The sequence below is a fragment of the Hypanus sabinus genome, chromosome 3 (genome assembly GCF_030144855.1).
Source record: "Hypanus sabinus isolate sHypSab1 chromosome 3, sHypSab1.hap1, whole genome shotgun sequence".
NCBI lineage: Eukaryota > Metazoa > Chordata > Chondrichthyes > Myliobatiformes > Dasyatidae > Hypanus > Hypanus sabinus.
Genome location: NC_082708.1, coordinates 108,344,335 through 108,361,327, shown reverse-complemented (window position 1 = coordinate 108,361,327; position 16,993 = coordinate 108,344,335). Strand labels below are relative to the sequence as shown.

At 42.9% G+C, this 16,993-nt stretch overlaps 1 protein-coding gene across 1 annotated transcript; it reads left to right on the top strand.

Annotated features, from left to right (window-relative positions):
- The first annotated feature begins 13,240 nt into the window (after nucleotides 1-13,240).
- On the top strand, nucleotides 13,241-13,882 carry LOC132390926 (neurogenin-2-like). Its single transcript, XM_059963461.1, has one exon. It carries the CDS (start codon nucleotides 13,241-13,243, stop codon nucleotides 13,880-13,882), a length of 642 nt encoding a protein of 213 aa, XP_059819444.1.
- Nucleotides 13,883-16,993: the final 3,111 nt, after the last annotated feature.

The window sequence follows — 16,993 nt, the reverse complement described above, 5'->3', positions numbered from 1 at the left end:
ATGGGACTGGATATAAGAGTATTTGGATAGACGCAGACTGATTAGGTATGGTCAGCATGGCTTTGAACACTGTAGGTCATGTCAAACAAACCTTAAAGAGTTTTTTGAGGAATTTACCAGAAGGTTGATGAAAGCAAGCCAGTGGATGTTGTCTACATGGACTTTAGCAAGCCATTTGATAAGGTCTCATATGGGTAACTGGTCAAGAAGGTTTAATCACTCGGAGTTCAAGGTGAGGTAGTAAATTGGATTAGATGTTGGCTTTGTGGGAGAAGACCAAGAGTGGTAACAGATGGTTGCCTCTTTGTGTAGAGACCTGTGACGAGTGAAGAGCCACAGGGACTGGTGCTGGGTCTGTTGTTTGTCATGTATTTCAATGATCTAGATGATAATGTGGTTAACTGGATCAGCAAATTTGTGGATGACACCAAGATTGGGGGTATAATGGAAAGCGAGGAGGACTATCAGAGCTTGTAGTGAGATCTGGACCAATTGGAAAATGGGCTGAAAAATGGCAGATGGAATTCAAAGCAGACAAGTGTAAGATGTTGCACTTCAGCAGGACCAGTCAGGATAGGTCTTACACAGTGAATGATGGGGCACTGAGGAGTGCTGTAGAACAAAGGGATCTGGGACTACAGGTCCATAATTCATTGAAGGTAGTGTTACAGATAGATAGGGTTGCAAAGAAAGCTTTTGACACATTGAACTTCAAAAATCACGAGATTGGATGTTATGTTGAAGTTGGAAAAGATGTTAGTGAGGCCTAATTTGGAGCAGTGTGTGCTGTTTTGGTCACCTACCTACAGGAAGAATGTAAAGATTGAAAGAATGCAGGAAAAAAATTACGTTGACGGGTCTGGAGGACCTGAGTTATAAGGAAAAGCTGAATAGTTTAGGACTTTATTCCTTGGAACATGGAACATTAAGGGGAGTTTTGACAGAGGTATACAAAATTATGAGGGGTATAGATAGGTTAAATGTAAGCAGGCTTTTTCCACTGACCTTGAGTGGGACTACAACCAGCAGTCACGAGGTAATGGTGAAAGGTGAAAAGTTTAAGGGGAACATAGGGGGAACTTCTTCACTCAAATGGTGGTGAGAATGTGGAATGAGCTGCCAGTACAATTGGTGCATGTGAGCTTGATTTCAATGCTTAAGAGAAGTTTGGATAGGTACATGGACAGTAAGGGTATGAGGAGCTATTAGCCTGGTGCAGGTCAATGGGAGTATGCAGTTGAAATGTTTTAGCATGGACTAGATGGGCTGAAGGGGAAAGTTTCTGTGCTGTACTTTTCTATGACTCCATATTTCTTGATTTCTCGAATATCTACAAATCTATGTTTTGAGTGAACCCAGTTACTGAGGTCTGTAGCCCTTCAGGATAGTGAATTCCAAAGATTCACCACACTTTGAATGAAGAAGTTTGTCCTCTTCTCATTCCCAAATGACCAATGCCTTATTATGAGGTAGTGATACCTGGTTCTAGATGTCTCTGTTTGAGGGATCAGATTATTGAGAGCAAAATCTGTACAGGAGCAGGAACCATTGAAAGGAATAAGTCTTACTGTCTGTGAGTTTCTCTTGGGCCAATAGAATGTGAGGTTTCAGTGTAGCAGACATTGCGCGAGTGACCATTGTGGGAATGGACAGGGTTATCTGAATCTGAGTGGGAATCTGAGGCTTTGGTGAGGAGAGGCAGAGGTCAGAGCCCATTTTGGATCGGCCATTGTATGAGTCAGCCAATGTAGGAGACTGAGGTCTGAGGACGGCTCAAGAGGCTTTGGCAAAGAGCAATGGGAAGCAGGTAAGATCAAGTTTTTTTTAATATACAGTAATAGTTGACAAAAAATATACTAAAATTGCCACTAATTAAATAGAGTAGGGATGTAGGATCAGGTTATGTGTTGTAGCTGTGTGATGTGGGAGCTAATGGACCCCATTGTGAGTCCTGGTGACTATACCTGCAGCAACTGTTGGTTGTTTGAAGAACTCAGGCTCAAAATTGATAACCTAGAATCTGAGTTTCAAACACACAATGCATCAGGGAAAGGAAGAATTACCTGGATGCTGTGTTTCAGGAGGTGGTCACATACAGCCATCAGATTAATTTCTTCAAACTCAGTCTCTGGCCAGGGGCAAGTGGGTGTGACTGCAAGTGAGGCAGGTGCGGGGGGGGGGGGGGGTGGCGTTCCAAGAGATGGGACCATCCTCCTTATATTTTCCCATTTGGGTTTGAACCTTCAGCTACCCTGAATATGTTACTAATTGATACCTTTACCTGATTAATCTAGATCAGGAACAGCTGAGGCTCCTGTTCTGAACCTTCGGGCTCTCTACTGCTGACAGACTGCCACTATGTGGTGCAACAGCTGGTGCTGGTGTCTCACAGCTCTGGTGAGCTGGGCTCAAACTTGACCACAGGTTTTATCTGTGTGGAGTCTGCATGCTGACTGACTTCATTGGGTTAACTGCTAAGGGTTTTAAGGCTAAGCCTGCTAAGGGTTCCTTTACCTTAAGCTACCCAATCAAATTTGTTTCATTACACCTCACCCAGTCAAGAATAGCCTTTTCCTTAGTGGGTACAACCACAAGCTGCTTTAAAAAATCAGCTTGTAGCTATTACATCGAGTGTAGTAGGTAAATGGAAAGAATCATAAAGGAGTTGATGGACGTCTCAGAGAAAATAAACTGCAGAGGAACAAGGAAGGCAAAGGCGGGGTGGGACTGAGTGCAATTTAATGTTGAGAGCTAGCATTGATCTAATGGGCCAACCTGCCTCTATCTGTTTTAAAATAAGTATATTTCATTTATGTTTACCCCCAGTGCCATTTACCCCAACATACTACGAGGACAGTGCAGTCACAGCTTGTTGAGGTATTGCCTGACCATGCCAGAGAGCACGATTCAATCCTGATCTCTGGTGGTGTCTGCCCGGCATGTGCACGTTCCTCCTATGACTCCTCTGGCAATTCCAGTTCCTCCACACAAAGATGTGCAGGCTTTTAGATCGATTGGCCACTGTGAATTGACACTGGTGTATTGGTGAGTAATAGAATCTGGGAAGAATAAAAAATGGAATTAAAGTAGAATTAGTGTAAATGGGTGCTGGATGGTCAGTGCAGACTCAGTGGACTGAAGCAGCTGTTTCCATTCTGTATGAATCTGCATTTACATGTCTACATGTGTGCCAGAATAACTTGGTTCCCTATAATCTACACTTTCACGCACACTCTCAAAATTTCTGATATATTTATCAAATATGACAAAATCTTGTTGTCCTACCTAATTGTATTAATTGCCTGATTGCTTCTGCATAGGTCCTCCTGTATTTAATCTGCCACTTCTTTTCCCATTCTCCTAATCTGTCTAAGTCTTTCTGCAGACTCTCTGCTTCCTTAATTCTGGCTGCCCCTCCACCAATCTTTGTAAAAACCATAAGCTTGGCCGCAAAGCTATCAATTCCATCATTCAGATCATTAACGAAAAGAAGTGCTTGCAACACAGACCCCTGCACAACACCACTAATTATCAGCGGCTATCCAGAAAAGACTCTCTTTAATCCCACTCTTTGTCTTCTGCCAGTCAGCCAATCTTCTATCCATGCTAGTATATTTCCTGGAATACCATAGGTTCTTATCATCAGCAGCCTGATGTGCAGCACCTTGTCAAAGGCTTTCTGAAAACGTATGTAAGCAACACACCACTGACTCTTCTTTCTCTATTCTGCCAGTTATTTCCTCAAAGAATTCCAAAAAGAATTGTCAGGCAAGATTTCCCCTTAAGGAAACCATGCTGACTTTGGCCTATTTTATCATGTACCTCCAAGTGCCCCAAAACTTAATCCTTAATAATGGATTCCAACATCTTACCAAACACTGCTGTCGAGCTAAATGACCTTTAATACCTGTCTTTTGCCTTCCTCCTTTCTTAAAGAGTGCATTGCCATTTGCAAGCTTCCAGTCCTCCAGAACCATTCCAGAATCTAGTGGTTCTTGAAAGATCACTGCCAATGACTCTACAATCTCTTCAGCTATCTTTTTCAGAACCCTGGGGTGTAGTCCATCTGGTCCAGGTGACTTATCTACCTTCAGACCTTTCAGCTACCCAAGCACCTTTTCCTTAGTATTAGCATCTACACACACTTCTGCCCCCTACACTCTTGAATTTCTGCTGTACTGCTGATGTCTTCCACGGTGAAGACTGAAGCAAAAGACCAATTAAATTGGTCCAATTTTTGTCCCCCATTACAACCCCCAACTTCATTTTCCAGCGGTCTGACATCCACTGTTGCCTCTTTTACTCTTTATATACAGTATCTGAAAAAAAACTTTTTGCATCTTCTGTTATACAATTAGCTAGTTTACCTTCATATTTCATTTTTTTTCTCTCCTTATGACTTTGTTCAGTTGTCTTCTGTTGTTATTTAAAAGCTTCCCAATCTTCTAATTTCCCACTAATTCTGCTGTATTATATGCCCTGTCATTTGCTTTTATGCTGCCTTTGACTTCCCTTGTCAGCTATGGTTGCCTCATCATACTTTAGAATACTGGGATGTATCTATCCTGTGCCTTCTGAGTTACTCCCAGAAATTGCTGTCTGCCATCAGCCCTGTTAATGTATCCTTCCAATCAACTTAGACCAGCTTCTCTCTCATGCCTCCATAATTCCCTTTACTCCACTGTAATACCAATACTTATGACTTTATCTTTTCCCTCAAACTGCAAAGTGAATTCTATTATATTATGATCACTGCCTGCGAAGAATTCCTTTACCTTAAGCTCCCTAATCAAATCTGCCTCATTACACAGCACCCAGTCAAAAGTAGTCTTCTCCTTAGTGGGTACAATCACAAGCTGCCCTAAAATGTCAGCTTATAGGCATTCTACAAAATCCCTATCTTGGGATCCAGGAGCAGCCTGTTTTTCCCAATCTACCTACATATCAAAGTCCCCCATGGCTATCCTAACATTGCCCTTTTGACATGCATTTTCAATCTCCAGTCATAATTTGTGCCCCACATCCTGACTACTGTTCAGAGGCCTGTATATAACTCCCATCAGGGTCCTTAAAGTTTCTGAACTCTACCCACAAGGATTTTATGTCTTCTGATCCTAAGTTATCTTGTTCTAAAGATGTGATTTCAGCATTTAGCAGAACCACCCTGCCCCCTCTGCCTATCTGCCTGTCCTTTTGATACAATGTGTATCCTTGGATGATCAGCTCCCAACTATGACCGTCTTTCAGCCACGACTCACTGATGCCCATAATGTCATACCTGCACTTTCTAACTGTGCTATAAGTTCATCTACCTTTTTCCGTATACTGCATGCATTCAAATATAATACCTTTAGTCCTGTATCTATCACCCTAAACATCCTAAATTATCAATTATATATTCTTGTGCAAGGTAAAACTCCAACTATTGAAGTTTCTTCCTGAATTCCCTTGATTTTATTTTCAATATACAGTATTCTGTTGGATTTAGTCAGAATCCGAATCAGATTTAAAATCACTGACATATGTTGTGAAATGTGTTTGTTTGTGGCAGCAGTACACTGCAATACATAAAAGCACCATAAATTACCATAATAAATGTATTAAAATGCTATGAGTGACTTTACTTCTGGAACAGTTTTGTCTATGGTTGACCTCAGTAGTGTTGGATCAAACGGGTACACGTTTCATGTAAGCACAGTCCAAAACACCATCTTGCTGATGACTATAAGGAAAGATTGCAGCAACACACACAAAGTGCTGGTGGAACACAGCAGGCCAGGCAGCATCTATAGGAAGAAGCACAGTTGATGTTTCCGGCTGAAACCCTTCGTCAGGACTAACTGAAAGAAGAGATAGTGAGAGATTTGAAAGTGGGAGGGGGAGGGAGATCTCCCCTCTCCTCGTCCTGTAGCCATGTCTTGTCCTCGGCTGGTTCTGGAGTTCTGGGTCCTTGTCCAGTCTCTGGCTCGAAGTCCAAGTCCAGGCTCCTAGTTCCCAGTTCCATGTCCTGGTTCTGCTGTCCTAGCCCAGGCCCAGAGCCCTTGTCTCGTCTGGGGCCTTTGTCATGTCCAGCGTCCTTTCTTCCTCTCTTCGCCTGCTTCCTTCTCACGCCTAGTCCTGTTCCCGGTAGTTCAGTGTCTGTGTCTTGCTCTTGGGTCCACTCCCAACGCTGACCTTATGACATATGCAGAAATGTGTTCGGTGGGGCAGGAGCAATCTGGGACAATGGGTCTACCTGAACAGGCAGGTTTGTGGATCTTGGGTAGGGGGTAGAAACCCGAAGTGCGGGGTGTGGGAGCTATGAGATTGGCGGCAGTGGATGGGAGATCCCCAGAGCTGTTAAGGTTGGTGATGGTATAGGAGACAATGGCCTGGTGCTCCTTAGTGGGGTCATGATCTAGGGGTAAATAAGAGGAGGTATCAGCGAGTTGTCGCTGTGTCTCGGCCAGGTAGAGGTCAGTACGCCAGACAACGACAGCTCCCCCCTTATCAGCAGGTTTTATAGTGAGGTTGGGATTGGTGCGGAGGGAGTGGAGAGCAGAGCGTTCAGAAGGAGTGGGTTGTAATTGGAACAAGGTGTGGTGAAATCGAGACGGTTGATGTCACGTCTGCAGTTAGCAATGAAGAGATCCAGAGCAGGCAGAAAACCAGAGCGGGGTGTCCATGAGGAGGAGGAGGGTTGAAGACGGGAGAAGGGGTCATCGGTGGGGGTGGGAGAGTCCTTGCCGAAGAAGTCAGCTCGGAGACGGAGCCAGCGGAAGAAGAGTTCAGCGTCATGGCGTACGTGGAACTCACTGAGGTGTGAGCGAAGGGGGACCAAAGGAGAGCGCTCTGCCTCAGAGTGTTGAAAGATTGAATAGGTTAGGACTTTATTCCTTGGAACGTAGAAGATTGAAGGAAAATTTGATAGAGGTAAACAAAATTATGAGAGGTAAAATGATGTAAATGCAAACGGGGTTTTTTCACAGAGGGTGGGTGCGACTACAATCAGAGGTCATGCGTTAAGGGTGAAAAGTGAAATGTTTAAGGGGACGATGAGGGGAAACTTCTTCACTCAGAGGATTAGGAGAATGTGGAACGAGCTGCCAGCGCCAGTGGCGCATGCGAGCTCGATTTCAATTTTTAAGAGAAGTGTGCAGGTATGGTACCGGTGCAGGTCAACGCTGTTTAAATGGTTCAGAACAGACTAGATCGAATATCCTGTTTCTGTACTGTACTTTTTACGACTGAGAGTTCATAGAGTGATTACTGTTGGGTTCGATGTGTGAAGCCTTCCGTAGACAAAACTTCTGTCGTAATATTTACATAAATGTTAAGTGTCCACGCTGCCACTCTGCTGAAATTCCCTGTGACACTTTGCTAACTTAATAGCCAAATCCAAGTTGTTTTTGCTGAGGAGGTACTATTTGAATTTTGTTTATGGATTCACTTTACCAAACAGCCTGATCAAAATAAAAAATAATTGAAATCAAAGGTAAAAATGGAGTATGGGTTAAACTGACTCGCAAGTGAAACAGACCCATTGTAATTCCATTGCACAAGTTATTAGCTGGAGTGAGTGGAAATGCCTGGGAACATTTGGTTGCAACGCCTTATTCATTCCAAATCGAGATCGTATTTGATCTCCTCTCAGATGGTGCGTGGGTTTGGTTCCAGTTGCGCCTGCAGCATAATCGCAATGTTTGACAACCACACTCGTCTGTGGTTAGCGCTTTTGAAAACAAACCTAGAAGTGTGGGCTAGATGCAATTTATTGTGATCAACAGTACGCTTTAATTTGCATTCAAACCTAATTTAGGATTTTTTTCAAAACCCAAGAAGATTCCCCGCACTAAGTCTCCCGCGGTCGTTTTCTATATAGCATCCGGTAACACAATTTTACATGGGAACTAACTCCCCTGCATTTCTCCTGAAAATGCTTCTTACACATTCCCGTGATGTACAAAATATATTTAACCTAATCAACCTCGGGCGATATAACAGTCTTCCACATTTGAATTCCTTTCTATTTAACGTACATTTGAAGACATTGCCGACATTCGTGACAGTCCGCAAGTCGAAAGAGAGTCGTTTTTTTACCAAAGACAAATAAGAGGCTACTTTCTCTGACTAGCCATTTAATTAGCACGATTTGGCTCAACTATAAATAATAATTTGGCGCCAATAATATATATTATATATATAAACACAGAAAATGTCCTGTGTTGATGGACAATTCCTGTCGGTCCCTGATCATCTGAATTGGGATCTGCGTCTGGAGATTTGGTTTTGGGTACTGAGTTACCTGCCTTCCCCTGCCTCCAGTGTATGAGGCTGCACACCTTGGGTAGAATAACAAGGCTCTGCTTCGTCGTGTACTTGGCTTCACGCTTCTCACGCCAGTTCTCCAGAAATCTCTTTCTCTTACAATGATAACCATTGGCTCAGTAAAACGGTGTTATTGCATTGTCGATGCTCATTTGCTACACAGAAAGGTATGTTTCTTGGTTTCAATTATGCTTTAATTGTCCTCGGAATCACTCCCATCACTTGTTGAATAAAGATCACTGAAATACAATATCCTTAGTGTTTATGATGTTTCCTTCATTATTCCATCTGAGTAGATAACTTCTTACAATCTAACTCATTCACTTGATCAACCATCTCTTGGGTTTACTATTATTATCTCGTCGGTTCGGCACTTCCTTTTCCCCACACTTTTTTTTTACCCGCTTGCATTACCAATTTTGTGCTGTAAAATTGATCTTTTTGTCTCTGGGCTCATTTGGCGGGGGGGGGGGGGGTATGATCCACGAGCCTCTCCGTAGCTTTCTTTTCTGCATGTGAATTTGCTGCACACCAACAGATTACCTGATAACGATACAATCGAGTAGCTGTTACTGCATTTCTGAACGCCACGATCTCAGAACCTCTTTGGTGTTAGAAAAACTAAACGTAAATAACAGTCGCTGTTGTTCGGGATTTTCCCGTAAAGTCCAGCCAAAGGTCTTTCCAATGAGTATGATGGTTATATCGCGCTGATGATTCCGTCAAGTAGTTGTCAGCTATTTTCAGAGTACTAAATGTTCATCATCATAAAAGAATAGTGTAACTTCGGTCTATTTTCCCCGGGCCGTCTCAAATACTTGCTCGTTCCAATCGCCTATATGTCATCTAAATGCACCTCATGCATTCTCTCCCTTCATCTTCTACTCCCAGTCGACACCTGTCTCTGCTTCTCTCGGTCATTTCCTTTCTACCTGCCCACATTCCTGCGGTTTGCATTTCCCCGTCTCTTGCTTGTTATTCTTTCCATTTCAGTTTTCGTTTGTTCTCCCATTGTCGTCAAAAAAATTCTTACAACCACTTTAATTCGTTCCCATTATTCTCTGTAAACCGGGGCCAGCAATTGCTCCTAATTCAGAGTTGTGACCTGAAACCCACATCGTAACGATTCCATCTGTCCTTGAGTACATACAGTAATCTGTCCTGACCAACGAGCGAAGGTGGTGAGCAATTGGTCATGGGGTCCTTCTCTGATCTGCCAGGTTGGCGCGGAGAACTCCGCGTGTTAAATGAAGAAAAGCGGTGAAATTGATCAATACTTATCTCGAAACAACACGAAAATTTCATCATTACATTCATTTGTGTTGCTGCTGATTAAATATTGCCGTGCTGTGCGCAAATCACGACTTTGCTTGCGAAGTAATGTTACAATGTGGAGCACACTGCCAGAGTGGTGATAGAGACAGAAACATGTGGAGTATTTAGAGGGACTCCGAGAAAGTCGCACGGATTATAGAGAAAGGGAGGACTATGTAGGAGAGAAGGGTTAAATTGATCTTGGAGTAGGTTAAAAGGACGGCACAATATCTTGGGCCTAAAGGGCCCGGACTGCGCTGTGATATTCTATGTTTTAGTTACCCTTACGTGCAATGTAGTAATCATTTTCACCCCGTTTAAATTTCTCCCCGAACACTCAACGGTATTTATCATGGTTGATAGACCATTTTGGGCATCATTCATAGGCCCGAATTATATTGCGATTACCATTTCAATAGTGTGTCTGAAAGAGCAGAGAGAGGCTGGATATTCTGCAGCAAGTAATTTTCTCCTTGATTCCCCAAACCAATCGATTATCTTGCTAGTGCCACCAACACACAAGAAACTCGAACGAAGTAACCTGCTAGACTGATGCCCCACTCACCATACTAAGCATCCACTCTCTCTACGTGACTGTAGACATCTACAAGACTACTGCTCCAATCTGTCAAGGCTTCTTCAATAGTACTTTCCCAAATCCATTACTCCGATTCGGGGATAACGGGGAGAGAGACGCATGGAAATCCAACAGATCTCAAACACAGTCACACACCACCTTAACCTGGTCCATTTCTACATTGTCACTATACCGACTACTCAATTCTATTGGAATGCCATCGCCACTAGCAACTCAAAACGCGGGCTCGCTACCATCTTCTCAAGAGCATTTAGAGACAGCAAAATAAACCTCGCTTTGTCAGACACACATATCCCGTGACCGGCTAAGTGCTGAAGAAGAATCTGGGCCCGAAACATTGACTGTTTATTCTCTTCCATATAGACGCTGCCGGACCTGCTGAGTTCCTCCAGTATTGTGTGTGTGTGTGTGTGTGTGTGTGTGTGTGTGTGTGTGTGTGTGTGTGTGTGTGTGTGTGTGTGTGTGTATGTGTGTGTGTGTGTGTGTGTGTGTGTGTGTGTGTGTGTGTGTGTGTGTGTGTGTGTTGCCCGCATCTGCAGACTTTCTCGTATTTAAAATCCGCCTAATTGTTTGTAAACTGCCTTGGGGCATCTTGAGGTAGTGAAAGGTGTTGTCTAATCGCAAACTTCTCACGTTTCCGCCCTGTCTATTTAGCTCTTTACCTTAATGTCGTGCAGTCTTCCCACAAATATTCTCAGACCATTTCCCTATTTTCGGTAGTTTTCTATTCAATTTATTTTACATTGTTTTTAATATCTATTCCATTGTTCTATACATACAAAGACAAAATCGAGTCTGTTGACACCTAAGTAATTTAAAAAACTTATATGCAAAGTATCACAGGAACACAGCATGATATAAGCAGCATTCACAAGAAAAAAAGCGATATAAACAATAATTAAACATTTTTTACAAGAAAGAGATCAATTGAAACGAAAACACAAACAAGAGAAAACCTGGAGATGCTGGAAACCCAAACAACACTGGACTTTTTTTAAATTTCCAGTCCTGCGAAGGGTCTCGGCCCTAAACGTCCACTGTACTTTCTTCCAGAGATGCTGCTTGGCCTGCTGAGTTCGTCCAGCATTATGTGTGTGTTAATTAGAACAAAAATGCATTTTGGTGCGGAGTGACCAAGGTGGTCATAGTGCTGTTAAATTCCAGTTATTAGAGTTGTGCCGGTTGGCTTAAGACCTGAATAGTTGAAGGGAAGTAACTGTTCCTGAACCTGGTAGTATGGGACTTCAGGCCCGAAGATTGCTGCGAGAAAATAGCATGGTCGGGATGCTGGGATAGTTGCCTTCTCGAAGTAGCGCCTCCTACAGGTACCACCGATAGCAGGGAGGGACGTTCAGTACCGGTGACGTTTGCGGCAGTGTCCACTGCAAATTCCCACCGTCCTGAGCACACTTGATTTACCACGCCAGGCCATGGTACAACCAGTCAGCACACTTCCAACAGTAGAAGTTTTTTAGAGTGTACTCAAACATTCTCTAATATTTTCTTCATCGTTTCTGACTTTTTCAGTTGTTTCTTTCTCCAAGACTTTGCACTAATCAGACTGCTTAATTCATGCTGACGTAACTGTAATTTCTATGTTATATTGACTATCCTGTTGTACATTATATTTATTATAAATTACTATCATTGCGCATTGCACGTTTGAACAGAGACGTAACGTAAAGATTTTTACTCCTCATGTATATGAAGGATGTAAATAATAAAGGCAATTCAATTCAATTTTCTTGTTCCTGTTGTTCTGACCCTTGGAATCGGAAGAATTAGTTCTTACATTTTCAGACTTTGCTAATTTTTCCAGTTTTTAAATGAAATAAATTATTTTATTCTCTCTGTACCAGTTTGAATCGTTCTCTTTTCGTTTTCCTTACTTTGCGTCAACCCTTATATCAATTAAGACTATGTAAGACTTATTTGTGTGTTTGTAAGTAATGTTTATCTGCTTTTTAACCAGATGTTCGCTGTTTTCATTCTGTACTTGAGTTAAGGCACCGTCTTCTACTTGTTCATTTCTTTCTGTGTGGACCTTTTTCTTATTCTCCCGTCTATACTCTATATTTAAAGCGTGTGTTCTCTTCTGCTACCTATGTAGATTTATTAATGTCCTGTTTAAGTAAACCACTATTATTTCCACCCGTTTCCTATCTTTGACTGTGTACTAGTTTAAGATAGACCTGCATAATGATCTCGCTCTAACTGTTCAGGTGCACAGTCTAGTAGCTCGGAGTCTAGCTGACAATGCGCAACACTGCGCATCACTATCTCAGTCCCTATCCTCCCTCCCCTCCCCCTCCCCTGCTCTAATGACCCTCCTCCCCTCACCAACACCTCCCCCCAACGCCCCCACCTCGAGCTGTCCGATGAAAGGAGACCGGCTCCCGAGCGCGTGGCTGTCGCCGACCGGCGCGCCCTGATTGGCCAAGGCCCTCACGCATTAATGAGCGGCACGTTCCAGCCGCCGTCGGGTTCCGAGCGCGAGCCCAATGACAATGGCCTGTTGGGGGTGGGGGAGCCCCCCGGCTGACAATGGGAGCGCGCGGCGAGTGGCAGGGAGCGCGAGCCGCCGGGCCGCAGCCCCCGGGCCGCGGCGATTGTTCGGCGAGCCTATATAAAGCGCTGAAAGGCCGGCGTGTGCCAAACACACAGCCGCTTAACCACAAGCTCGCTGATATCCGCACCAGGTCGCGTGCCAGTCAGCTGGTGCACAACATTCCTACTTATTGTAACTTAATTGATGTTATATAGATATTCTTTTAAAGTAAACCAAGTCAGATAGGAAGGAAAGGGGAAGCTATTCCCAGAAAGCAGAACTTATCTTGGACTGCAATTTAACCAGTGTTTTAACACTTTTAAGACTTTTGTTCCATATCCAGCAATTATTCGGAAAGTAAGTTTGGCTTGCATTGTTGATAATTTATTTATATTGAATAAAACGTAGCATAATTTCACGTGCGTGAGTTTTAACCCTCTTTGAACGAATTTTCCTTCTTTGGTTTCAGCAGCATGTCGCCACAGTCCGATCGCTGCCCCTACAAAGAGCAGGGCAGCGGCAAGTACTTTGCTTGCCCGGCCCCAGCCTGTTCTCTCAGCTCGGCCGAGGAGGAGATCGAAGAGACGTCCACGGCCAAGAGCGACTGCAAAAGGCGCAGCCGGGGCCGCGGCAAGCCTCGGAGCCAGAAGCTGGTGCAGAGGATCAAGAAGAGCCGGCGCATCAAGGCGAACAACCGCGAGAGGAACAGGATGCACAACCTGAACGGAGCGCTGGACGCGCTGAGGGAGGTGCTGCCAGCGTTTCCCGAGGATGCCAAGCTGACCAAGATCGAGACGCTGCGCTTCGCCCACAATTACATCTGGGCACTGACCGAGGCTCTGCGGCTTGCCGATCCTAGCGGGGACTCCAATACCGAAATGCCCGACAGTCAGTACCTGGACACGGGGCTGAGTAGCCCCAGCCCCGGGGCCTCGGCCACTTCGTGGAACAGCTTCAGTTCGCCGTCGTCCTCCTCGTATACATGCACTTTATCGCCGAGCAGCCCCGGGCAGGCGGAAGACATCTACTTCGGGCAATCTGAGAGCCTGTACGCAGCTGCTAAACGCCAGTCTGGCTTTCTGCAAAGCCCTTCACAATTCCATGAATTTATTTAAAACACTCGAATATCGCGTATGCGTGTGCGAGATGGGGAATTCTATCTGTCTGTTGTATTGCAAACAATATACCCATTGGCTGAAAAAAGTTGGATGTACGCTGTTTACATTTCTTATTAGAAATATAGGATTGAGATTTTTGTCATGTATTTTTTGAAAGAAAATGTATTTTCACTACTGTTTCACGCTAAGGTTCAATGGTACATGCTTGGGCATCTGCCCATCTTCCCAGGGAGAACTCTGCTGAAGGCTATGGGAATTTGAACTGTCAAACCAAACTTTCCTCGCTGCACTTTGTCCATTTTCCCAGGTTCTGCACAATGCCTTTTGTTCTCTAGGTCTTTTTTCCCCTCTCTCTTTTTCTGCTCCCCCTTTATCATCTCGAGAATAAGAGGCGGCTTCACCAGCTGTCTAATATGATTTACGGAAAAAGATGTTGTGCTACGGGGCAAGGTTAGAAGTCATTGCATAATTTGTAGACTTTTTTTGAATGAAAACGAGCGTGTAAATTTAGGTTGAGCGCTTTATCAAAGGCAGAGAGGGAGAGAAGAGAAACACAAGGAAGGAGGGTTCATGCATTATTTATCTCGACCTCCGGGGATGAGGAATTGCCTTTTTTTCACCCCAAAGGGGAAAAAAATCAGGCGAATAAAACAAACCGACACGGAGGATTAAGGCGATCATCTACACATGTGTTCACTTTTATTTATTATAAAAGAAAGATTTCATGCACAAAATGTATATTTTGTATATTTCAAAAGTTTATTGTTGCTATGTACTCGCCTGCAAATCAAAGTTCCTTTTCAATTTTTGTCTTAAATAAAAAGTTTAACTTTCATATAAGTAAGTTGGCAAGTGCGTGGCTCATTGAATGGTGTGAAAGCGAACAGCTGTACCCGCCGCCTCTACTAGCTCCTCGTTATTAGATTATAAACAGACACAACACGCATTTCACCTACTGCTCCTAGAAAGTAAAAAAAAACATGAGAAGCGGAAAGCGATAAACGGACGGAGATACAATAAAATGGAAACACAAACTCGAGGCATTATTTACAGATTACCATTAGTTAATACGTTAAAGGTAAAATGCGCCTTTAATTCTATTAAACACCGAACATAGATTCTACGAATGCATATAAACTTGCTCAAAATTACTGGATAAATCTTTGAAATTATGTCTTTTGAATCGAGTCTCACATGTTCGCCATTTGAGAGCTAGATTAAGATTAGTTGCGGTCTCTTATGCTTAACTGTCATAATGGTGGTAATAAAAATCAAAGTAATGGATATTAAAATCAACGAATTTTAACAGCGTATGCCTTTGAAATAGAAGGTACAACATATTCGACGCCTGCGATTCACGGAGCCGCCCAGAATGTTGAGCATTTTGTTGAATTATGGGTCAGGCGCTCATTCCACCTCTCCATTCCCCTTGTTAATTGGCACGTTCTCTGTGGATCTAAAACCTCTTCTCCTTTACTTCCGATCTATAGGATGTTCAGTAGATTATGGATGATCGCCTTGCATTTGCACGTGTCTGCGGATACCCAAGAGGGAAACGTTTCATTATTATCTGGTATCAATCTTCTCTCTGCGGCTGCGACAAGCACAAGAGCAACACATCACGAGAGTTCGGCGTATTTAAATACGCCAAAAAGCTCGGGAGTTCAAAGGCTGTCGCATCTGCTTCTGTGAAAAAGCCGTTTAAACTGTTTTGAGAATTAGAGTGGGCTTGGACAATTGAACTCGAATTAAGGAGGGGAATAAACAGTGAAACTCAGCTGAAATTTAAAACTAACTAGAAAATCCAACAGATGGTATCACTACATTCGGGATAGGATTTTATTGTCAAGTTACATAAAAGGCTGTTAAACCGAGTGACGGATTAACGAAAATATCGAACTCTAGAATTAACAGGAATTACTCCTAAAGTTTCACATATCCAGACATAAATTGACTGACGTAAGGAAATCCAAGTTATCTTTTTGTAGGGAGCTGGAACTTTATTTAATTCTTAAAACGGTGCCGAAGATCAAGTGAAAATAGTATTTCCAAACTTCCTAAAGTTGCAATAAACCTTTTTTGCAACCTACGGGATGAAACGCGTTGGTTTGCACTTTAATCCTCTGCTTACCCGGACTACTGCGGCAAGAGAAAGAATGGTAACTCTCTTGAAAAGGATCGACAATGCCTCATTTTTAAAACATCTTGCCTTTCACCTAACATCATTAGATCTAATAACAATCATTTTCCGTAATGGGCCAATTAGTTGAATGTGAAACTCAGTGTAAATGTTAATGTAAATAAATACTCCCAACGTCTTTAACCTCACATTCAATAGGCTAATGTGCATAATTATTATCTGTGCCGCCTTCACATGTACTTGTTAAAAACAGCCGCCTACTTTACCAGTTTAACATTACAAATGGACACAGATTTCTATTTAATTGTATCCTACTTTAACTAGGACAAACAATATGGCTCGGTCACCTTTGGACAGATCTCTAATGATATACAGAATATGTATTCAACTTCTAGGAAACAGAAACATTTTCCAAAACTAAGTGGGTTCATCGCCAACCAAACCTAACCAGTTATCTATCTATTTGGATTTTATATTTAAATAAAGAATATGTATAGGTTATAGACACATTACGGAAGTCTAATAGTCGGATCAAAGAACTCCTTGATCTATTTTCCTCTAAAAAGATTTGGTCACAAAGCGAAAGGCATATTAGGTGTTGGGGGGAGGTATATGGTGGAGGGGGAGAGGCGGGAGCCTGAGCAATAAAGTAAAATGTGTGAAAAAAGAATTAGTGAAATTAGGTTACGGGAATAAAACGTAAGGCTTCCAGCCTTGGGCAAGTACTGCTAGATAGTCTGATCTATTGTTTTTCGGCTTGGCAGGAGGTTTATTATCTGCTAAATAATTCCCCAAAAGGTATTTGCATAATCACTTCTTTGATGTGACTTGAGTGTCAAAAATCAGCCATTGCCCGGGAGTGTAAAAAAAGTACCAAAGCTTTTCCGAAATTGACAGTGTGTGGCAGACGTCATAAATAGATTTAACCCACGGCTTTCCTTAGTCTCTTTAATGATTAAACACAAAGA